The 24,540-nt window shown below is 47.0% G+C and overlaps 1 protein-coding gene across 1 annotated transcript; it reads right to left on the bottom strand.

The window, feature by feature from the left end:
- On the bottom strand, positions 1–24,540 carry GRP (gastrin releasing peptide). The gene is made up of 3 exons (XM_068271853.1): positions 24,044–24,540; positions 3,588–3,835; positions 1–364 (listed from the first exon to the last, which is right to left on the bottom strand). Exons 1-3 carry the CDS (start codon positions 24,204–24,206, stop codon positions 317–319), a joined length of 459 nt encoding a protein of 152 aa, XP_068127954.1. The 5' UTR covers positions 24,207–24,540; the 3' UTR covers positions 1–316.

Raw genomic sequence — 24,540 nt, forward strand, 5'->3', positions numbered from 1 at the left:
ACACTGTCACATTTTTATTCAGATTTTTTTATTGTGAATGTCAAAATAATTTGTGCCTACAAACTAAAAAGATGAAACTGTCAGAGAGGTGCTGAAAATAAAATAATGATGATGCTGGAAGACCCTCTTCCACTGTTATTTACAGATCAGGCCGGTAAGTCCAAACGTTGGAGGGATTGGGCAGATCGTTACAGGGGAACTTACATCATTTACATCATTAGCATTGTTTACATAAATAAATAATCTCATTTATCCGGGACAATCAGATGCTTTGTGAAATAGAAGCTCAAAAAAACTGCATTGTCCATCCACATCCTCAGCTCTGCGAGTGCTCCTTCATCATTTGGTACAGGTAATCCAACATCTGCAAAGACAGGAAGACGTTAATTAAACTGGTATGAAACTTAGCATTTCCTCTTTGCTCTAAAAGATTATTTACAGCCTAAAATCTACTACCACAAAACAAAATTGTAGCAGAACAGCATTAAAACAGTAAAACACAGCACTTTGTTCTTCAGTGGAAAGCTCCTTGCTTCAGTGGGCAGCTTCTGGCCGCATCGGAAGAGGCGATAACATCTTTTGTTTACATTCCTTTGTCAGATTCATTTAGTAAACATGCTTTTTCTTTCTTTCTTTCTCTATAAACTAAACACTCTCATCTGGCTGAGGAAACACTGCTGGTAAGGTTTTAGTGCTGGAAACTTCAAAAAGGTCATTACTTCTGTTTCATTTCTTGCTGAATGAAGTAGAATTTACATCAGTCTGTAATGGAAGCTGTTTAGAATTCATTCCTTAAAGAGACTCTGAAGCGAGAATAAATCTCGCTTCAGAGCTCATAGTTAGCAGGGGCATGTGTGCCCCTGCTAAACGCCGCTGTCGCGCGGCTAAACGGGGGTCCCTTCCCTTCACCCCCAAACCCACCCCCGCAAACCTTGGTCGTCTTCTTGGTCGCAGATTTTCTCTTCCTGGAGGCAGGGCTAACGGCTGCAGCCCTGCCTCCAGTCGCGTCTATCAGACGCGCATCGCCGCCTCTCCCCCACCCCTCTCAGTGAAGGAAGACTGAGAGGGGCGGGGGAGAGGCGGAGATACGCGCTGACAGATGCGTGTGGGGCAGGGCTGCGGCGGTTAGCCCTGCCCCAATGTGGAGGCGCTCCCCGGCTGTACGGAGGGGATTTGGGGGTGAAGGGACTCCCGTTAAGCCGCGGGATAGCGGCGTTTTAGCAGGGGCACACATGCCCCTGCTAACTATGAGGTCTGAAGCGAGATTTATTCTCGCTTCAGACTCTCTTTAAGGACCAGGCCACATGTGTGTGATCTGTGCTGGGCGGGCTCTCCAGCCCACAGCACAGATCAGCTTTTAGGCAGGGCGATCAGACTTTCCCCCTTTTTTCCCCACTAGGGGGATGTCCTGCTGGGGGGGGGGGGGGGGGGTCTGATCGCCGCCGGCTATATGTGTTTAGCGGGGGAGGGCTCCTCAAGGCCCCCCTTCCGCAGCGCTATTCCTCCCTCCCTCTCCTTCCCTTACCATGGGCGGTACAGGACAGCGATCCGTCATGTACCGCCTCTGATAGGCTTCAGCCTATTAAATGCGCGCGATCCCCGGCCAATCAGAGGCCGGGGATCACGATCTCCTTTAACACTCCTGTAAACACAGGGAATTTCTTCCTCGCGTGTTTACATTTAGCCTGCGAGCCGCGATCGGAGGCTTGCAGACTGTTCACGGAGACACCCTCCGTGAACTGACATGGAACGGCCGCTTCCATGGAAATCCACTTACGACCAGCCGCCGCCTATCGGCGTTAGGCGTCGTTAAGTGGTTAAAAAATCAGAACTTGAGCTGAAAACAAAAATACTGCCTTATGTTACTAATATTCTATTTGCCATTAGTACTACACAAACAATTACTTATCTTATGTGTATTTTCAGTTCAGGATCACTTGTTTAAAACAGAGCTCTGAACAATAATGTATTCTTTTTGAATTATTGATTTTTGCCCTAGTTTAGGATACTGCCATATCATCCATGCCATATCATCCAGCAAGCAAGCATGAAAAAAAAGCAGACAGCACCAACTGCTAATATTATTTATAACCACACCTACTGACATTGTGATAGGCTAAAAGTTTTTTTTTTTTTTTATATAGATATACATATGCACAGAGGGAAATACTGGTTGTTTGGCAGTTGGAAACAGACGTTATTTCCCACAATGCAACAAGGCTCACAGACAGGAAACTTGTCTGATTAGCATGCAGCTAATCCGACAAGATTAGCTGCATGCTTGTTTCAGGTGTGTGATCCAGACACTACTGCAGCCAAAGAGAGCAATGGGATGCCAGGCAATTGGTATTGCTTAAAGGGAATCTGAAGCGAAGATAAATTTGAGATACATTGGGAATTGTATGTTTTAAACAGAAAGAAATAGAACATTAGTAGCAAATAATAGATTATCATATTGTTTCCAGTACAAGATGAGTTAAAAAAACAACCACTTGTTATCTATGCAAAAAAAAAAAAAAAAAAAAACCTTCTTTGAGCTCTCCGACGGAAATTGGGTTGGAGACAGTCCTATTTTCTAAAGCATTTATACATCAAAGAAACAGCGAGAGGCATTAGGTTTTACTGCAGGGGAGTTCAAAGACTCATTAGGTCTGCTCTGTTTCATAGTTTAAAATGCAGAGTGTGGTTTGTGAACTGCAAATTTGACAGAACGATGCAATGATATTTAAAAAAAGCTGTATAACTGAAAATAAAAATATGAGACTCTGTTCTTTGCTACTAATGTTCTGTTCGTTATCCGTACTACACATACAATTCATGATATCAGAAGGTTTTTTTCAGTGTCATTTTAAAAGGGAATACAGTGGGTTGCAAAAGTATTCGGCCCCCTTGAAGATTTCCACATTTTGTCACATTACTGCCACAAACATGAATCAATTTTATTGGAATTCCACATGAAAGACCAATACAAAGAGGTGTACATGTGAGAATTGGATTGAAAATCATATATGATTCCAAACATTTTTTACAAATCAATAGGTGCAAAGTGGGGTGTGCGTAATTATTCGGCCCCGAGTCAATACTTTGTAGAACCACCTTTTGCTGCAATTACAGCTGCCAGTCTTTTAGGGTATGTCTCTACCAGCTTTGCACATCTAGAGACTGTAATCCTTGCCCATTCTTCTTTGCAAAACAGCTCCAGCTCAGTCAGATTAGATGGACAGCGTTTGTGAACAGCAGCAGTATTCAGATCATGCCACAGATTCTCGATTGGATTTAGATCTGGACTTTGACTGGGCCATTCTAACACATGGATATGTTTTGTTTTACACCATTCCATTGTTGCCCTGGCTTTAAAACTGGTCCTACGGGGGCCGAGGTCCTCACAGATTTTTGACACAGCTCAAATGAATTGGTGGGTCTGAATCAGGGAAGGTGTGGTCCATCAGGTAGAACACATTCCTTTCTTTCTCAGTCCATCCTAAACACTGGCATGGATCTGGCCCTCCAGGCCTGGAGTTCGACACATGTGCTTTAAGCCAAATACACATTTACATATGTCTAAGAAAACAAATGGCATTGCTCACCTCTTTGTAGTTGAGATTGTCCTCGGAATCATAGAACTTCCTGGTATACAGCTTTGCATCTCTCATTGGTTGGGAATTCCTGCTGTCACCTGACTCCATCATCTTCAGTAAGCTGAGCAGGCCTTCCTTCCACTGGTGAGGCCCATCCATTGGCTTGTCCCCCTCTGAGTACCCTGTGGCTGAGCTCCTCTCCCCTCCATCGTACAAATAAGGATATTCCTCTATACTCTTCTTGCCCATTAAGTGTCCTTGAAAGGAGAAAGACATTGCAATTGTAAGAATGTTGTTACCACAATTCCTCTGTGTGTGTGTGTGTGTGTGTAGGTTAGCTGGACAACAACCAAACAAGTTTCTTGTTTTTTTTTTATTAAAGTGGACCTGAAGTCCTGAACTCAGAAATCCTTCTCCAAAAGAGACGCAACAGCATAATAACCTTTAAAGAGACTCTGAAGCGAGAATAAATCTTGCTTCAGAGCTCATAGTTAGCAGGGGCATGTGTGCCCCTGCTAAAACGCCGCTATCCCGCAGCTAAACGGGGGTCCCTTCACCCCCAAACCCACCCCCGCAAGACTTGGTCATAAACTTGGTCGTAAAATTTTCTCTTCCTGGAGGCAGGGCTAACGGCTGCAGCCCTGCCTCTAGTCGCTTCTATCAGACGCGCATCGCCGCCTCTCCCCCGCCCCTCTCAGTGAAGGTAGACTGAGAGGGGCGGGGGAGAGGCGGAGGTACGCGTCTGATAGACGCGCATGAGGCAGGGCTGCGGCGGTTAGCCCTGCCCCAATACGGAAGCGCTCCCCTGCTGCACGGAGGGGATTTGGGGGTGAAGGGACCCCCGTTAAGCCGCGGGATAGCGGCGGTTCAGCAGGGGCACACATGCCCCTGCTATCTATGAGGTCTGAAGCGAGATTTATTCTCGCTTCAGACTCTCTTTAAAGCAAAAACATTTCTTTGTTACAGCTGATAGAAATCCTGCAGTAAATCTGTAGTGTATCTACTTCTTGTTTTCATGGAAGTAAACATAGGGTTAACATTCTGTGTTTACACATACGCTGCTCTGTGGAGGCAGCCAACTGACACAGCTGAGAGATCAATTTACAGTCACAGATGATGGGGGATTAGACAGGCTAAATACATACTGAGTGCATTTCTGTTTTCCTTCTATCCTGTACAAGAGATCAGGTCCACTTAAAGTGTAACTGTTGGGCATAATATAAAAAATCACTTCTTTATATGTATCTGGTAAACAAATAATAAGGTTGTTAATCAGGCAATCCAAAAGTTAAAATCACTATTACTTTTCTTGTTGATAAATGATCATTCCCCAGTTTACCTGACTCTTATTTGGTACACACAAAATTTGGTACACAAAAAGGAAGTTGCAAGGCATGCTGGGTTGTCCTTTTTTGCTTCTCTACTTCCCCTCAGACTTAACTAATGCAGTCTGTTTGGCCTAAGCCTCTTTCCCTTCTGCTTTCCCCTCCCACACCTCTGTTCCTCTCTGATTGGCCAATATTTCTCATGCTGAGACAATTCACTTTCTATAGTGAAAAGCGGGCAAATCAGGCAGAGAAGAGTAAGGGAGGAAATTACATTAGAATTGGCTTCAAAATAGCCACACTTATGGGAAATGTTAAGAAGGATTTTCTCTTTTTTTACTGTAGAAAAATCACTAAAATCAAAATGTAGACAGTGCAATACATGTTTTGTAAGTAGAGCAAGTATTTATCTACTTATATATGTGGGTTTTTTTTCAGAGATAGTATGGCTGACAGCTCCTCTTCAAAGGAGGGACTCAAGTAAACCTTTATTTTGTGTCTCTATGGCAGCATACTGTAGTTATGAGCCATGCTCCACCCACTTGCCCCAATAGGGCATCCTTCAATGAATAGCATACTTTATCCAAATGTCTTCTTTCAAGTATAGCCCTCCCTTGTCTTTTGCAGTAAATACTCACAGGTGTGCTACTTAACTTTAGGGCCAACAGGGAAACAGGAAAATTGTTACACTCACCTATCAGTAATTTTCCATTCCAGGTGTATCTCAATGGCATTATAAGGGCCCGCCCTGTGCTGCGGACTTAAAACCCTAGTATAGGGAAGGGTCCACCTTTTATTAATTTAGGGAAAACCTATTGGAGCAAGGGAGTGGAGCATTAACCACAAGTATGTTTCCATGGAGACACACTAGGAACATTACTGCTAAGCGAGTATAATAATTTTTTTGTTTTTGCAGTTGTGAGTGGTAAGAACATTAACAAGTCTGTCACACTGTTCAGTGTGTGTCACACCCCCTCACCCCAACAGTAACACCCTTTCATGTGGGGCACTTGGGGGCCCCTGTGGGCTCTGGGATCAATCTAGCCTGTGTACAAAGCTTGAGTAAAGATTTTACAAATGAGGGAAGGATTTACAAAGCCTTTGCTGTGCCTGAGATGCCAGTTCTGAAGCTGTTCTATTGTTTGTACTGTACCCCATGTTCCAATATATTACAGTGCCACTCAATCTTCCAGTAATAATAATGCAATCGCTGGGAAAATTCAGTCATCCCAATAAGGCCAAACTGGGAAAATTACAAAATCTTTCGTAATTGTTGTGGTCCTCCACTGCCTCCCCAATGCCTCCTGGCTGCCTCCCCGTTGCCTCCACACTGCCTCCCTGCTGCCTCCGCTCTGCTTTTCTACTGCCTCCCTGCTGCTTGCTCAATGCCTCCTCACTGCCTCTGCGTTGACTATGCTGCTTTTCCAATTTCTCACTGCCTCACCAGTGCCTCCCCACTGCTTTCCCACTGCCTTCCTACTGCCTTTCTGCTGCCTCCCAAATACCTCCCCACTGCCTAATTAGTGCCTCCCCACTTCCCCATGCTGCTTCCCCAATGCCTCCCCGCCACTGCTTCCCCACAGTCTTCCTGCTGCCTTTCTGCTGCCATCCAGCAGCCTCCCAAATACCTCCCCACTGCCTAATTAGTGTCTCCTCACTTCCTCATGCTGCTTCCACAATGCCTCCCCAGTCCCCGCTGCTTCCTCACAGCCTTCCTGCTGCCTCCCCAATACCTCCCCACTGCCTCCCCAGTACCTCCTTACTCCCTCCCTAGCAGAGCCAGGACCAGGTCCTCCAGCACCCAAGGCTGAGACACCAAAGTGCGCCCTCCCACCCCAGCCATCACACACTGATTGCTATTAGACTAAGAGGTACCCCAGGGCCCCCAACACCTTGATCTCTAGTTATCTGGCTTGCAGTCACTGCCATGTATCCAGGAATGAGCCTGCGGTACCTGGCACCTGGGTGCAAGATTTTCTCTGGCGCCTATGGGAGTGGTTAAATTAACCGCGCCCAACCACATAACCACACTCATGTCCTGCCTAATCACACCCACACCTTCCACCTCTTTACGCATGCATGTGATACCCCATTCCTACCCCTCTTCCATGGGCTTGCTCCTGGCTGGCTTTGGCTGCCTGCCAGTCTGCTAGTCTCTGGACTGACTCAGGTTGAGAATCTCTGCGAGTGCGACGCAGTCACACACTGCGTATTTATGGCTGCCTGCGGCCACCCTACTCTCGCTCGCTGTCGTCGGCTCCTCCTCCCACCAAGCCCAAGCGTGAGGTGGGCTGTCTGTATCTTTCCCGTTGCGCCCGCCGAGCAGCCTGCCAGTGTTGCCAACCTTTTCACGTTACTGACAAAAGATTATTTTTGCTGACAAAATGTCCCCGCTAAATGCACATAAGAGACAGCGTTTCACCAGTAAATGCACGTAATGACAGAAAACTTTTCCCCAGTAAATGCACATAATGAGAGACAGCTTTTCCCCAGTAAATGCACATAATAAGAGACAGCTTTTCCCCAGTAAATGCACATAATGAGAGACAGCTTTTCACCAGTAAATGCACATAATGACAAACAGCCAGTGTCCCCAGTATATGTAGCCAGCCTGGACCCCCTTTAGGTAGTGAGTGACAGGGAGCCCCTTTAGGCAGTGAGTGACAGGGGGCCCCTTTAGGCACTGAGTGCCTTTAGGCAGTGAGTGACAGGGAGCCCCTTTAGGTAGTGAGTGACAGGGAGCCCCTTTAGGCAGTGAGTGACAGGGGGCCCCTTTAGGCAGTGAGTGCCTTTAGGTAGTGAGTGACAGGGAGCCCCTTTAGGTAGTGAGTGACAGGGAGCCCACCTCCTCTACCCGCCGCCACTCCCCTCTCACCTTGCAGACCTCAGGATCAGCGGCGACCCGACCAGTACGAGCCGGACTCACCTACTCTATATGCGGAAGAGATGTCACTTCCACATATCAGTGCGGTGTGCTAGGTCCTAGCGCCCGCACGATTGGTCGCCGCCTGATCGAGGTCTGAGTGACGCGGTGGCTAGAGGGAGGGAGGGAGCCGCGGCCAGAGGGGGTGAGCGGCGGCCTGGCGGCACCTGTCAGAGACAGGCGCCTGGGTGCAATGCACCCGCAGCACCCGCCCAGGCTCGGCCCTGCATGTATCCCTTTTTCTTATTTATCTTTGCTTCATAGACAATAGGGGAATGATAGCTGAGTGAATTGGGCGCCCCCCCTACACTGCGCCCTGAGGCTGGAGCCTCTCTCGCCTCAGCCTCGGCCCTGCCCTGCTCCCTAGTGCCTCCCCGCTGCCTCCTCACTTCCTGCCTGTTCCATACATATGAAAAAATAATGGTTTACGTTCACATATCACTTTGCTAGCAGAAGATCCCACAGGGGATCGGCTTATGCTTGGAAGAACCCAACTTCTAAACAAAGACTGAGGATATTAGAAAACAGGAACCTAATTTGCATATTACAGGTTGTTCAATGCAAACCGCCTTCACAGAGAATTAAACCATCTACATTCATAAATCATGCCACAAGTTTTCTAATCCCTTTGAGTTATCTTTATCATTACGCCATAGACATTAAAAGAAATGCTAATAATTCTGACTTGCATGTAAATTTAATGCAAATTGCATGAGGCCTGGAATTAAGCCAAGCAAATACACTTCCTGTTGATATTTACCATCTCATTGTGTCATGATCTCCCCTCGAGTACGTCCTGTTTGCTGCAGCTGAGCTTCAGCCTGGTGGTTCTGATGTCTCTGCACGCATTCAGTTGCATAAGTTTGCTAGCATTTGTAATGCAAGTCATTGCTATCTGCAATCACCCTGCAGTTCAGATGAACACAGGAATGATTAATTACCACTCACCTGTGTTGGAAGTTTCATATCTACCCTCATAGGATTGTGAGTATAAGAGTCTTCCTGTGATACTTCCCATTTGCCCATGATAGCGTTAGCTTGACTAATTGCTTGGTGCTCCTTGTTCGATATTTGATCTACTTCTGTCATTGATAACCTTGATTTTGATCCTTAGCCTGTTCCCAGAGCTGGGACAAGGTCCTCCAGCACCCAAGGCTGAGACACCAAAGTGCGCCCCCCATCCCTCCAACCACAGCCATCACACACGAATTGCTACTAGACTAAGAGGCGCCCCAGAGCCCCCAACACCATAATCACTCGTTATCTGGCTTGCAGTCACTGCTATGTATCCCCTATTCTTATTTATTTCTGCTTAATACACAATTAGGAATGACAGCTGAATGAATTGTGCGCCCCCTCCTACACTGCGCCCTGAGGCTGGAGCCTCTCCAGCCTATGCCTCGGCCCGGCCCTGCCTGTTCCTGCCCAAGACTTGTTTTCTGCCTGGATTGACCCTTTGCCTGGACTCGACTACGAGATTGGATTGCCCTGTTACGTGTATTGACTCCTGTGTATGATCCCTGCCTGTGTCCAGTCTTGTGGGTACTGTTGGTATCTCTGCCATTTCCTCTCATCACCTTGCGTATTAAAGTATACCAGAGCTGATGAAAGGTAAAAGTTTTATACATACCTGGGGCTTCCTCCAGCCCCATAAGCTTGGATCGTTCCCACGCTGCCGTCCTCAGCCTTCTCCAGCTCTGACACCGGGTCCCGTAACTTCAGCCAGTTGCGGACAGTCTGCACAAGAGAAGTGCTCCCTCTATGTATCTCTCCAGTGGCTGCTGGAGAAATACATAAAGAGCGCACTTCTCTTGTGCAGACTGTCCGCAACTGGCTGAAGTTACGGGACCCGGTGTCAGAGCTGGAGAAGGCTGAGGACGGCAGCGTGGGAACGATCCAAGCTTATGGGGCTGCAGGAAGCCCCAGATATGTATAAAACTTTTATCTTTTATCAGCTGTGGTATACTTTAAGGCCTGTGTGTAACCAAAGTCAGATAGATGCTGCTCTGTCTCCTGTTCAAGCGGGGACGTGCCACCCAAGATGAAGATTGCGGTGATAGACTGGGGCTGATGCAAAGTCAGAGAGTCCAGCAGGCCTTACACATTGACTTTCTCTAGTCATTAGTTATACTATGCAGAAAAAAACATGTAAACTTCCATCTTACCAGTTGAAAGTCCTCCTGGCCACAGATAGGTACAGGAGGTTGGATGGGAATCAGGTGGACCTAAAGGTAACCGACTTTAAGCATATCCAGTTGTGTGGGCATGTTCACATCTTTATTTAATGCAGAGTTGTGAACATACATCTCAGGGTTGAATTTACAATAAGGCACTGTAGGCACATGCCTACGGGCATTTGATGAAGGAAAGGTGGCTCACTTCCCTCCCCTAGTGCCTCCCTCCCTCCCTATGCAGAGTCCTGAGCAAAGTGTAAATGAGAGGTCACTCCCCCTGCTCTCGTCATTCCACTGACGAGATCTCCCTTCAGTCAGAGGTACTTCTAGCTACTTAACTTAATACTGAGGTTTCTGTAGCTACCTAATACTTGGGGGCATCTCTATCTACTTACAGTGATACTGAGGGGATACCTCTGGATAAATAATACTAAGGGGTACCTGTAGCTACCTATGACGAGCAGAGGAAGTAAGGGAGGAGTGACAGCTGGGACAGCCAGCGCACTTGCGGTGGAGTTTGGTGGAGTTTGGTGGATGTTTGTAGGTTCATGGAGGCTGAAGTCTAAGGTGCCAGGACATAGGCTCCTGTGAGCTAAATCCGTAAGTTGAAGTGAAACAATCGATAAACCACATCTTATGATTGATGGTAAGGGCTAAAACAGATTGATCGTGCTAACATTTTACTGTTTGCTTGGCTTCATAACAAAAGTGGCTGCTGATCTCATTAGAATCTCGTTAAGCGAGATTGGAGCCGGTTCGCTGCAAAAATTTTGCTTGCTCTTCCCTACATATGATGGTTTTAACCGACATATGAAAATTACAACTAAGTTCACACTATGTGCCCTGCATAACACCCATGATATAATGCAAACATAATGCAACATGCGTGATACACATTATATTATTTCATAGCATATAGAATTGCTATGTAAACACACTGCAGAAAGTGCATTAGGATAATGTCTGTATCCACACAGAAATCAAAATATATCCATACAGTTTTATGGACAGTGTGTTCACATGCGGCAACACAGCAGGCAGCAATGCGCATAGTGTGACCTCCGACCAAAGGGTGTATTAGGAACCAGTTGCCAAGTATTTTATGTGAGCAAGAATCAGGACACAATAACAGGTTACACTGATCAAATTTTGGTTTAACATTGTATCTTAAAGGACCACTGTAATGAGAGGTATTTAGAGGCTGCCATGTTTATTTCCTTTTAGACCTCTTTCACACCAAGACGTTGCGTTTTAGGGGACGTTAAGGTCGCATAACGTGCCCCTAATGCAACGCATGGTGGTTTTGAAGTTGGAGGTCAGATTGAGCAGTGTTATGAGGCTCTTGGTGCTATCCTGGGAAGTCCGGATCTTTTCAATGATTCGGATGATTCGAATCGGATCATTGAAAAGATCCGGATCTTTGAACCGAATGTTTGAATCATTTTACTAGGGAAGCAGGAAGCAGGGGTGCAGCAGAGTGAGAGGTGCAGGAGAATGAGGGCACATTGAGGGTGCTAATGGGGAAGGGAGAGATGCAGCAGGAAGATTGTGCTTGTGCACAGAATCTGCAGTTCCCGTTTCTTCCAGACATCCACTGTGAACCGAATCCTTCATTGTGATGATCCGGATGATTCAACTCACAAAAAAGATCCGGATCAAAGATCCGAATTGTTCATGATCTGGCAACACTACAGTGCAGTGAATATTAATTAGCTAGGCTAGACTAGGAACAATAGCGGACTCTCCCCTTACTGAGCATGTGCAAACAGTCTAACGCAGCTAAAACCACCTATAACACACAGCATGCTGCACTTTCTTTGAACGTCCAGCGTTACACTGTAATGCAACGTGGGCACTGTGAACAGCCCATTGATTTTTCATTACTGTGAGTTGGGCTGCGTTACAGGCTGCTCTAACGTGCGCCTTTAACTTTCCACTGTAAAAGCAGCCTTAAAGTGGACCCAAATTAAAAATACAAGATTTCAGAAATAACATCTATTTTCTAAATTATAATAATAAATAGCAGCATTTTTTCAGCTGCATGATGACAAATATAAAATATTTTACATTTATTGGAGGAACCCCTCCCTTCCTTTCAAATTGCCGGGATTTTTCAGGCAAACTGGTGGAGTAGATGGTGTCTGGCAATGGAGGAATTGCTAATGGCTGCCCCCAGTATAACCCTAGCTATGAAAAGAGAAGGGTGAAAAGCATGCTCTGAAATGATCACAGGTTTAAAGAAGTGTTTATTTATCTTTGGATGTGTCAGAGTGGTGCAACTAAATATTTGTAATTAAAAAAATGTTTGGTTTGGGTCCGCTTTAAGCAATACCAGTTGCCTAGCTTTCCTGCTGGTCTATTTGGCTGCAGTAGTATTTGAATAACACCAGAAACAAAAATGCAGCTAATCTTGTCAGATCTGACAATAATGTCAGAAACACCTGATATGGAGCATGCTTGGTCAGGGTCTATGGCTAAAAGTATTAGAGGCAGAGGATTAGCAGGCCAGCCAGGCATCTGGTATTTCTTAAAAGGTAAATATTGGCAGCCTCCATATACCTCTCACTACAGTTGTCCTTTTCAAGAGGCATTGTAACAACATGTAGTAGAATGCATGTATGCATATTAAATACTGAATGTAGTCCTGCCCTGGAAAATTGTACAATGGGCAAACAATGACGGCGGTCTTGTTCACATTATAAGCATTTTGGTAAAAATGTAAGCGCAGGTAATTTTCAAATTCGCCCTGAAAGCGCTTGTGCAATGATTCTCTATGAGAGAGTTCATATCAGAGCAGTTAGTTTGTGATTCGCTTAGAAAAAACGGTCCTTGGGCCATTTTTGAGGAGATTTGCCTCAATGGAAGGTATAGGAAAAAAGCAAAACGCTCACAAAATCGCTTTGGCAAGCAATTGCGTGAGCATTTATTAAAAAAAAAAAAAAAAACACATTGTATTTATTGTTTCTGGATTTTATTCCGGATCAAAAGACGGAAGTGCTCTGCAAAAGCGCTTACAAAAACGCCCACAAAAACGAGCGAACGTGCAGAAAATCGCAGTAAAACGCTTTTAAAAAAACACTGAAAAAAAGCCCACCGCGGACGGACACACGAGCCGAACGCAATGTGAACAAGGCCTAAGGGCTGGTGCACAGCAAGAGAGGTTCTGAGCATTTTTAAAAACGCTTGCGCTTTGAAAAGCGCTTGGCTAATGTATTTCAATGGGATGGAGCACACCACAGCGATTTGTTTTTTTTACCCAAACACGGGTCCTGCATTCCAGTGCTGCCTCCTCCATTCAAATCTCCCGCTGCTGGAGGCTTCTGAAGTCTTCCGGAACCCAAGTGCTCTTGATTGAAGAGGGGCAGCTTTGTACTGCGCATGCGCGAGTGAGCGAGAGAGCATGCTCTCGCACATGCAGTAAGGAGCGGCCCATCTTCGGGAGCACTCGGGCTCCTAAAGACTTTCAAAGCCTCGGGCACAGTGGCGTAAGTAAGGAGCTTGGGGCCCCTGTGCAAGTTTAACATGAGGCCCCATGCACGCCTATTGATATGGAGCCCCAAAACCTACCAAGGACAGCCGCAGCGACAGAGAGGTGTATTTCGAGTAAACAGATTGTTAAGGCTTACATCGGTGCTCATAGAGGTGTTCATTACGAGCATAGCACACACACACACAAAAAAGCTAATAAGTTGGATGAAGGAGGGCCCCTCTGGTCCAGGGGCCCCAATACAGTCGCTACCTCTGCAACCCCTATTGCTACCACACTGCTCGGGCAGTGGCTGTGGCAGAGACCTATTGGTTGGAGAGTTTTAATGGGTTTGGGGGAGGCAGCAGTTGAATGTGGGGATCAGGAAAGAAATGGTCTATATCGCACTCAGAGCCTTACCTTTCCTTAGGTAAGTATGTTTTTTATTTATTTATTATTTAGCTTCAGTCTGTCTTTAGAAGCTGAAACTAATATATAAAGTTTGTTCTAGAATAGATGTTCATAATAATTAGCATAAGTCTGTATCATAATTAGCATAGCAACATTCTCAATCATCTCAAATTTATGTGCACCTCAGTGACATCCCAACTGACTAACATGCACTAAGGTACATGTACATTTGGGCAAGACATTTAACAAACACAATACAAATATTAGCTGGCAGCCTAGGGGTTAAAGCCATAGATTTCCCTGGGTACACCATAGACAGGAAGTCAAGCAAACTGTCCCAGCGGGGGCACAGACAGCAGTTAAAACCCCCAAAAGGCGTGACCCCCTTTCTACACTGTGTATGGCTACAATGCATAATGGTTTCTGTTTCTGAGCTCTAAAATTCGTTTTCTGTTCTGTCTGTTTCTGTCTGTTATTTAGTTATGTTCACTCGATACTAGGCATAACTTGTGTCCAATGTAATTATTTACTTAGTGCCTACAGTGCAGATAGAAGTATCCCCCTACACGCTGCTTTCTGTGTCTCCTGATAAGCCACAGGACCGTCAGGGACACCCAGTATAATAAAATCACACATATTAGTTATTCATACAGGCAGAGATATCTCAGTACTGCGCTGCGCTGCCAGAAAACTTATCACAGCCGTTTCTCCGCATAGTCCGCGCATAGTCCGCCCCAGTGATTCCCTCTATTGTTTTCCCCCCAAAAATAATAATAATTCGTAAGATAAGGATTTGCCCAATACCATAAGTTTCCTAAAAAGATTTCACCGCTACCGCATTTGTGTAATTAGAGGGGAACTTATAAATTAATTTGATAAATTAGTAACACAACGTTATCATCATCAGTACAAAAAGTCACTTTTGCGTGGCTTACAGTGCAAGATTATTATCCCTTCACAGGCAGTTAGTACGTATATTAGTAGTATGGGAGACTCCTGAGAACTTTATACACCGCACGGTGGGCTGCCTACAATTGTATTATAATTAATTATTATTATTACTTTCAATAATAGCAATAATTAGCATATGGTTGGTTGGCCAATATAGGAAACATTACACAACAAACATCTTCCACCAGAAGAGGAAAGCCGACTCCCCCCCCCCCCCCCCCCCCCCCCCCTCTTTGGACGGAGATAAAATAGGTTCTATCCTAAATATATTTTATTTTAGATTTACTGGACAGGAGTCAACACCTCAGTAATTTTTTTTGTTTGTTTTACGGTTTGTGTCCCTGTTATTGACTTTTCCCCTCCCTCCATGTTCTGAGTGATCCCCTCACCAGGGCAGGATGTCAGTAAGATCTGTCTGCCGGTACACTTACCGGCAATAAACATAACATCTCACGGGTCTTTTGAACTTTTCTCATCGCTTAAATAGAAACTGTGTTTTTATGGCTGTTTGTAACCCCACTAGAAGAGCTCACCCCTCCTGTCCTCTATGCCGCTGACGCTATCACTTGGGATGGAAGTAAGGAGACCTCTCGCTTGTCAGAAGAACCTACACAGCAAGTAAACCTGACCGAGGCTCTAGATTTCCAGATTATAGTAATTATGTGAAGTGGAAATCTTGAAGAGCAGAATTCAGGTATAGTTTGGTGTGATGTGGCTGCTGTACAGACGTACACACTGCCGCATGGCGGTAGCACTGGGTCACTTATCTCTGACACTGATCTCTGATGTCACTTATCTCTGAAGATAGAGGTGTGATCTCCCTTCCTGGGATAATCCCTCCATCAGTGAGACTTGTTCAGACTTCCTAGCTGCAAGTTTCACTATTAGGTATAAATATATAAACTCAGTCTGAACACTTATTTACATAGCTCAGATAGTAGTGTTGTGTAAATACTTTTCTATATACAGCTGGATAAATATCATCACACAAGTATTGCTGCTATTATGTAATTATAATAATAGTTTGGCAAAGTGGTTATCCCTCTCCCTGCTAGAGTCATATACTTGAATCCTGACCAGGACACTGTTATTATTGCATTTTTTTCAGTTCACCCCAATAGGAATGGTCAATGAGACGCAAATAAATCTGAGTTGATGCAGGATTATGCAAATTCTGTATGAAAATGTAGGTGGCTTGAAAATGGACCAATCACATTAACTGGTGGGATCTGATTGGTCGGTTTTCCAGCCACGGTAATATACATACAGAATTTGCATAATCGTGCATCAATTCAGAATATATTTGCATCTCACTGACCATCCCTACTCCCCAGTGCCTGGCTGCCTTGGTTACCTCTAGGCACTCCGAATCACTACCACATCCCAAAGCTATAGAGATAGGTGAAGCGACTTCCACTCTAAACTGGCCTTAGACTGTGATTGAGACATTAGACTGAGGAACAGAGAGGGATGGGAGTCATTCAATAACTCTCTCAGGTTCTACAGAAAGTAATGGCGCTACAGAAATGCTTGATTATGATAATTGTTGCTACTCAACAACTGACAGCTCCACATGAACACACCACTACTACCAATACTAATAATAACATTAATAACAGTAATAATATTTGGGGATGTACAATGAGATGAAAATAGTTCCAAATTGATATACATTTTATGAGCCTTGAAAATGGACCAATCAAAGGAAGCAGTCTATTTCCAGTCTCTATGCAGGTAGCGTAATATTTGCATAATCTTAAAGTTATTAGCATCTCCTAGACCATGACCTAATATTAATAAACAACACTGATTTGTTTTCTGCAGCATTTTATACTTTAAACAATGCATGTCAGCAATAGTGTTGGGCGAACATCTAGATGTTCGGGTTCGGGCCGAACAGGCCGAACATGGCCGCGATGTTCGGGTGTTCGACCCGAACTCCGAACATAATGGAAGTCAATGGGGACCCGAACTTTTGTGGTTTGTAAAGCCTCCTTACATGCTACATACCCCAAATTTGCAGGGTATGTGCACCTTGGGAGTGGGTACAAGAGGAAAAAAAAATTAGCAAAAAGAGCTTATAGTTTTTGAGAAAATCGATTTTAAAGTTTCAAAGGGAAAACTGTCTTTTAAATGCGGGAAATGTCTGTTTTCTTTGCACAGGTAACATGTTTTTTGTCGGCATGCAGTCATAAATGTAATACATATAAGAGGTTCCAGGAAAAGGGACCGGTAACGCTAACCCAGCAGCAGCACACGTGATGGAACAGGAGGAGGGTGGCGCAGGAGGAGAAGAAGGCCACGCTTTGTGAGACACAACAACCCCGGCCTTGCATGAGGGCAAGAAGCGTGCGGATAGCAGGCTTTGTACCGCCATGCAGTCATAAATGTAATAAAGATAAGTGGTTCAATAAACAGGGACCACGCGGCAACGCTAACCCAGCAGCAGCAGACGTGATGGAACAGGAGCAGGCGCAGGAGGAGAAGGCCACGCTTTGTGAGACACAACAACCCAGGCCTTGCATGAGGGCAAGAAGCGTGCGGATAGCAGGCTTTGTACCGCCATGCAGTCATAAATGTAATAAAGATAAGTGGTTCAATAAACAGGGACCACGCGGCAACGCTAACCCAGCAGCAGCAGACGTGATGGAACAGGAGCAGGCGCAGGAGGAGAAGGCCACGCTTTGTGAGACACAACAACCCAGGCCTTGCATGAGGGCAAGAAGCGTGCGGATAGCAGGCTTTGTACGGCCATGCAGTCATAAATGTAATAAAGATAAGTGGTTCAATAAACAGGGACCACGCGGCAACGCTAACCCAGCAGCAGCAGACGTGATGGAACAGGAGGAGGCGCAGGAGGAGAAGGCCACGCTTTGTGAGACACAACAACCCAGGCCTTGCATGAGGGCAAGAAGCGTGCGGATAGCATGCTTTGTACCGCCATGCAGTCATAAATGTAATAAAGATAAGTGGTTCAATAAACAGGGACCACGCGGCAACGCTAACCCAGCAGCAGCAGACGTGATGGAACAGGAGCAGGCGCAGGAGGAGAAGGCCACGCTTTGTGAGACACAACAACCCAGGCCTTGCATGTGGACAAAAAGCGTGCGGATATAGCAGCAATGCTTTTTGCCGCCATGCAGTCATAAATGTAATACAGATGAGAGGTTCAATAAACAGGGCCCGGAAACGCAACACCATCCCAGATGTTCATTGGTCATGTTACTTGGTTGGGGTCCTGGAGTGTTGCGTAGTCATTTCCAATCCAGGATTGATTCATTTTAATTTGAGTCAGACGGTCTGCATTGTCTGTAGAGAGGCGGATACGCCGATCTGTGACGATGCCTCCGGCAGCACTGAAACAGCGTTCCGACATAACGCTGGCTGCCGGGCAAGCCAGCACCTCTATTGCGTACATTGCCAGTTCGTGCCAGGTGTCTAGCTTCGATACCCAATAGTTGAAGGGTGCAGATGGATGGTTCGACACAGCTACGCCATCTGACATGTAGTCCTTGACCATCTTCTCCAGGCGATCGGTGTTGGAGGTGGATCTGCACGCTTGCTGTTCAGTGGGCTGCGGCTGCATGGGTGTCAGAAAATTTTCCCACTCCAAGGACACTGCCGATACCATTCCCTTTTGGGTACTAGCTGCGGCTTGCGTTGTTTGCTGCCCTCCTGGTCGTCCTGGGTTTGCGGAAGTCAGTCTGTCTGCGTACAACTGGCTAGAGGAGGGGGAGGATGTCAATCTCCTCTCTAAAGTCTCCACAAGGGCCTGCTGGTATTCTTCCATTTTGACCTGTCTGACTCTTTCTTCAAGCAGTTTTGGAACATTGTGTTTGTACCGTGGATCCAGAAGGGTATAAACCCAGTAATTGGTGTTGTCCAGAATGCGCACAATGCGTGGGTCACGTTCAATGCAGTCTAGCATGAATTGAGCCATGTGTGCCAGAGTCCTACCAGAATCCTCATCATCCTCTTGTGAGCGTTGTGATAGTTGTTGTGATGCATCATAGTCGTCACCTTCCTCCTGGTCTGCTTCTGCTGACCATTCGCGTTGAATTGTTGAAGTCCAACGTGCACCGCTCTGGCCCTCGTCAGTGGTGGCATGAAATTCCTGCTCCAACTCCAGCTGTTCCTCCTCCTCTTCTTCGTCATAGCTGCTGGGGCCAGCGTTCCCTGAGGCGGATGGCCTGATGTTGGTACCATCACGCTGATCGTTTTCTCCTTCAGATTCCCCCAGTTGCATCATGACAGCTGTTTCCTTGATTTTTAACATCGACCTCTTCAGTAAACACAGCAGTGGTATGGTAATGCTGACTGAAGAGTTGTCACTGCTCACAAGCAACGTGGATTGCTCAAAATTTTGGAGGACTTGGCAGAGGTCCAACATGTTGGCCCAATCGGATCCACAGAAGCTTGGCAGCTGGCCGGATGCGCCTCGGTACTGCGCCGTCATGTACTGGACCACTGCACTCTTCTGCTCGCAAAAGCGGGCTAGCATGTGCAGCGTAGAATTCCAGCGCGTAGGGACATCACACAGCAAGCGATGGTGGGGGAGATTGAAGCGCTCCTGCATCTTGGCGAGTGCCCCCGAAGCAGTACTGGAATTTCTACAATGTTTGGACACTCGACGCACCTTCAACAGCAGATCGGGCACGCCTGGGTATGTCCTCAGGAACCGCTGAACTACTAGGTTCATCACGTGCGCCAGGCAAGGGATGTGTGTCAGCTTAGCCAACCTTAAAGCGCGAATGAGATTACTCCCATTATCACACACAACCATGCCCGGTTTCAGGTCCAGCGGTGCCAGCCACAAATCCGTCTGTTCCTTTATTCCCCTCCAAATTTCCTCCCCTGTGTGCTGCTTATCCCCAAGGCAGATTAGCTTCAGCAACGCTTGCTGACGCATGCCAACAGCTGTGCTGCACTGCTTCCACGATCCTACTGCTGCTGGGTTAGCGTTTCCGGATGAGGTACAGCTTTGAGATGCGTTGGAGGAGAAGGAGTCAGAGAGGTAGGTGCTGCTGTTATCCAGTGGGAGGGACGGCGGTGCAGCTGTTTGTGGCGTGGGCAACACCCGTGCCGTAGCAGGTGAGGAATCGCTGCCAGGCTCCACAAGGTTCACCCAGTGCGCGGTAAGGGAGATGTATCGACCCTGGCCGAACGCACTCGTCCAGGTGTCAGTGGTGAGGTGAACCTTGCAGGCAACGGCATTCTTCAAGCTTCGGGTTATTTTGCTGACCACGTGCTCATGCAACTCAGGCACTGCAGAGCGTGCAAAGTGGTAGCGGCTGGGAACCACGTAACGTGGGATGGCCACTGACATCATGCCCTTGAAGCTGTTTGTCTCCACCAATCGATATGGCAGCATTTCGCAGGCCAGAAGCTTGGCTATGCTGGCTGTTACTGCCACGGCCCGGGGGTCATTTGCTGGCAATTTCCTCTTGCGCTCAAACATCTCCGACACAGACAACTGAACCGTAGCGCTGCACACGGAAGGGCTGTTGGTTGTTGTGTTTGATGAACACTGGGAGACCTCAAGAGCACTACTCCGGAAAGTGACAGTGTCAGCGTCGTCTGATGTTTGTGAATGTTGTGAACCACGCAATGGCTGGGCTACTGCTGCTGCTGAGGCGGGTCTGGTGAACCCAAGGGAGGCAGTGTTGTTTCTGGTACCCTGTCCTGACGCGTTTGCCCAAAGAGTGGGATGTTTGGATAGCATGTGACGGCTCATGCTGGTGGTGGAGAGGTTGTTAATATTTTTCCCCCTGCTCAGGCGGGTCTTGCACACCTTGCAAATCGCCATGGTAACATCCTCAGTGCAGTCTTCAAAGAAAGCCCAGACTTTGGAGCACCTGCCTCCTTGCTGGCGATTTCTGTTTGCTCCTCTTTTGCCTCTCACTTGAACTTCCACGCTTGTGGTGCCTGAAATTGCGCGCCGCCTACCTTGTGGCACAAGGCGAACTCGTGCAGCAGTGTGTTCTTCAACAGACTCATCTGTGCTGCTGCTACGACGGCGATGTTCTCGTTCACAAACAAAATCTGGGTCTCTGTCCACATTGTCCATACCCTCCTCTTCCATCTCCTCAAACTCGTCATATGTCATTGTGGGCCACCGCCGTGGAGTAGAGCTCCCCACAACAACCTCTGCGCAGCACACTCCAACGTCGTCTTCCAGATCTTGTCGGCCGACCTCCTGCAATTGCAACCCCTCCTGCCCAAATTGCTCTGGGATTTGGGTTTCCGAGTCCTCTTCGGACTCGCCTCGTATTTCAGTGCGCGGTACATTTCCCACAGTTAACGGTTGTGAATCCAGGCACAACATTTCTGGCTGTTCCTCCATTGACCTTTGAAAGGTGGAAGTTTGTTGGGCTGGGAATAGCTCCTGCGAATACCCCATTGTGTCCTGAGGTAATTCATCGGACTGGTTATCTGGCAGTTGTGTGCGTGGTGTCGCTGCCGGTTGTGTCAGCTTTGTGCCCACTGGCTCCTTGTAACTGGCTGAGGACTCGGACCTCGTGCGTGATGTGCTGGTGCTGCTTAACCCACTGCTGGACGCTTGAGAGGTCATCCAAGTAATTATCTGGTCCTGTTCTTTTGGATTTGTGAGGGTTGTTGTCCTGGACAACATGGGTGGTATTGAGTGGGTTTTCTTGGGTGCTCCCCTGTGGCCTGTACGTGAACCGTCAGGGGAAACACCTCTTCCCTTGCCCCTCCCTCTTTCACCGGATTTCTTCCTCATTTCACTTATCCTTACAGTACACGCTGACTGGCAGCAGTACAGTGGCAGTACAGAAATGCTATACAGTACCACTATTCCCAGCAGCGACACAGAGCACAATGCTATACAGTGACGGGTGAGCGGTGTACCACTATTCCCAGCAGACACAGAACAGTGAACAGAATGCTATATAGTGTGGCTGAGCGAGCGGTGTACCACTATTCCCAGCAGACACAGAACAGTGAACAGAATGCTATATAGTGTGGCTGAACGAGCGGTGTACTACTGTTCCCAGCAGACACAGAACAGTACACAGAATGCTATATAGTGTGGCTGAACGAGCGGTGTACTACTGTTCCCAGCAGACACAGAACAGTACACAGAATGCTATATAGTGTGGCTGAACGAGCGGTGTACTACTGTTCCCAGCAGACACAGAACAGTGAACAGAATGCTATATAGTGTGGCTGAGCGAGCGGTGTACCACTATTCCCAGCAGACACAGAACAGTGAACAGAATGCTATATAGTGTGGCTGAGCGAGCGGTGTACCACTATTCCCAGCAGACACAGAACAGTAAACAGAATGCTATATAGTGTGGCTGAGCGAGCGGTGTACCACTATTCCCAGCAGACACAGAACAGTGAACAGAATGCTATATAGTGTGGCTGAGCGAGCGGTGTACCACTATTCCCAGCAGACACAGAACAGTGAACAGAATGCTATATAGTGTGGCTGAGCGAGCGGTGTACCACTATTCCCAGCAGACACAGAACAGTGAACAGAATGCTATATAGTGTGGCTGAGCGAGCGGTGTACCACTATTCCCAGCAGACACAGAACAGTGAACAGAATGCTATATAGTGTGGCTGAGCGAGCGGTGTACTACTGTTCCCAGCAGACACAGAACAGTACACAGAATGCTATATAGTGTGGCTGAACGAGCGGTGTACTACTGTTCCCAGCAGACACAGAACAGTACACAGAATGCTATATAGTGTGGCTGAACGAGCGGTGTACCACTATTCCAAGCAGACACAGAACAGTGAACAGAATGCTATATAGTGTGGCTGAGCGAGCGGTGTACCACTATTCCCAGCAGACACAGAGTGGCAGTAAACAGAATGCTATATAGTGTGGCTGAGCGAGGTACACAGAGTGGCAGTAAACAGAATGCTATATAGTGTGGCTGTGCAAGCGGTGTACTACTATTCCCAGCAGACACAGAGTGGCAGTAAACAGAATGCTATATAGTGTGGCTGAGCGAGGTACACAGAGTGGCAGTAAACAGAATGCTGAGCGAGCGGTGTACTACTATTCCCAGCAGCGACACACAATGACTGGGGGGGACCCTGGCTAGCGTGGCTGGAGCGCGAACTACCCTGCCTGCCTACCCAAAGCTAAACCCACAGACAAATGGCGGAGATATGACGTGGTTCGGGTATTTATTTACCCGAACCACGTGACAGTTCGGCCAATCAGAGCGCGTTCGGGTCCGAACCACGTGACCCGTTCGGCCAATCACAGCGCTAGCCGAACGTTCGGGGAACGTTCGGCCATGCGCTCTTAGTTCGGCCATATGGCCGAACGGTTTGGCCGAGCACCGTCAGGTGTTCGGCCGAACTCGAACATCACCCGAACAGGGTGATGTTCTGCAGAACCCGAACAGTGGCGAACACTGTTCGCCCAACACTAGTCAGCAATTGTCTCTCAGGCGCTCACAATCTAATGTCCGGGAGTTTAGGGACAGTTGGGTGAAAGCCGTTTGACCTCGAAGTAGATTTTGGGGATGGGTTGAAAACCTGGAAGGAAACCCATATAGACACAGGCAAGAGTATCTAAGCTATGCCCATCAGCAAAGGCTAAGCAGAAAATAAAAAAAATAGAGTGTACATCCTAATACATCTCTTGCACTAACAAATAACTATTTTGCTGCTTTTAAAGTTCTATTACTTCACCTACAAAAGCAACTTAAACAGGCGAGTATCAGAAGTGTAGACTTCAATCTTAATGACTGACAGACATGGACTGGACCAGCTTGAAAAATCTAATTACCAAAATTTCTAGGGACAACCCAGGAAAGATGTGAGCCTGCCTCTGGAAATGAGACAAAGTTCAGCTGGTTAAAGGAGAACTGTAGTGAGAGGTATAAGGAGGCTGCCATATTTATTTCCTTTTAAGCAATACCAGTTGCCTGGCAGCCCTGCTGATCTATTTGGCTGAAGAAGTGTCTGAATCACACCAGAAACAAGCATGCAGCTAATCTTGTCAGATCTGTCAAAATTGTCAGAAAAACCTGATCTGCTGCATGCTTGTTCAGGGGCAGAGGATCAGCAGGATAGCCAGGTAACTGGTATTGCTTAAATGTAAATAAATATGGCAGCCCACATACACTTCTCTCTACAGTTCTCCTTTAAGCTGCACGGAGGCTGCCTCAGCTCAGGTAGATGGACAGTAATGTAAGATTAGGGTAAGAATAATAACAATCACTTACCCACAGCCCAGTGGCTGCCCCGGGGGTATATTTTGGATAGGACGGCTGAGTCGGCGTTCTGCTGGGAAGGGGCTGCCTGGGAATGCACCTTGAAGAGGATGAGAGAGCAGAGAATGAGAGAGAATAGCGTGCGGTATCTCCAGAAGACCAGCGCCCCTTCCATCCTGCTTGGTCAGTAGCGAGAGTAGCTGTCTGTGGTGCTGAACTGGTGATCAGTCTCTGGTGGTGCTGAACTCTATAGCAGTCTATGGAGCGAATGGCAGGAGCTGTCCTCGGTGCTGAATCTGTGTCCGCAGTGCTGAAGCTGGCTGCTGCGCTCTCCGCGGTGCTGAAGCTCTGCACAGGGACTCTAGTAGTGCTGATTCTGAATACAAGTCTAGTGGAAGTTTGGGAGTTTTAATTGGCTGTGAAGTCAGTCTTCTCTCTCTCCCTTTCTCCTTGGATGCTTTGTAGCTGTTCTGCCACCTCTGCCTCTCTCAACAGCATTTATAAGTGAA

Source organism: Hyperolius riggenbachi, chromosome 1 (genome assembly GCF_040937935.1).
Source record: "Hyperolius riggenbachi isolate aHypRig1 chromosome 1, aHypRig1.pri, whole genome shotgun sequence".
Taxonomy (NCBI): domain Eukaryota; kingdom Metazoa; phylum Chordata; class Amphibia; order Anura; family Hyperoliidae; genus Hyperolius; species Hyperolius riggenbachi.

Bases quoted from the DNA above. Each gene is read 5' to 3' on its own strand.
- GRP (XM_068271853.1), bottom strand. From the start codon at position 24,206: ATGGAAGGGGCGCTGGTCTTCTGGAGATACCGCACGCTATTCTCTCTC. The intron at 3,836-24,043 runs GTAAGTGATTGT...TCTCCTTTCAAG, and splicing joins GGGCAGCCACTGGGCTGTGG to GACACTTAATGGGCAAGAAG. The intron at 365-3,587 runs GTGAGCAATGCC...CTGTCTTTGCAG, and splicing joins ACAATCTCAACTACAAAGAG to ATGTTGGATTACCTGTACCA.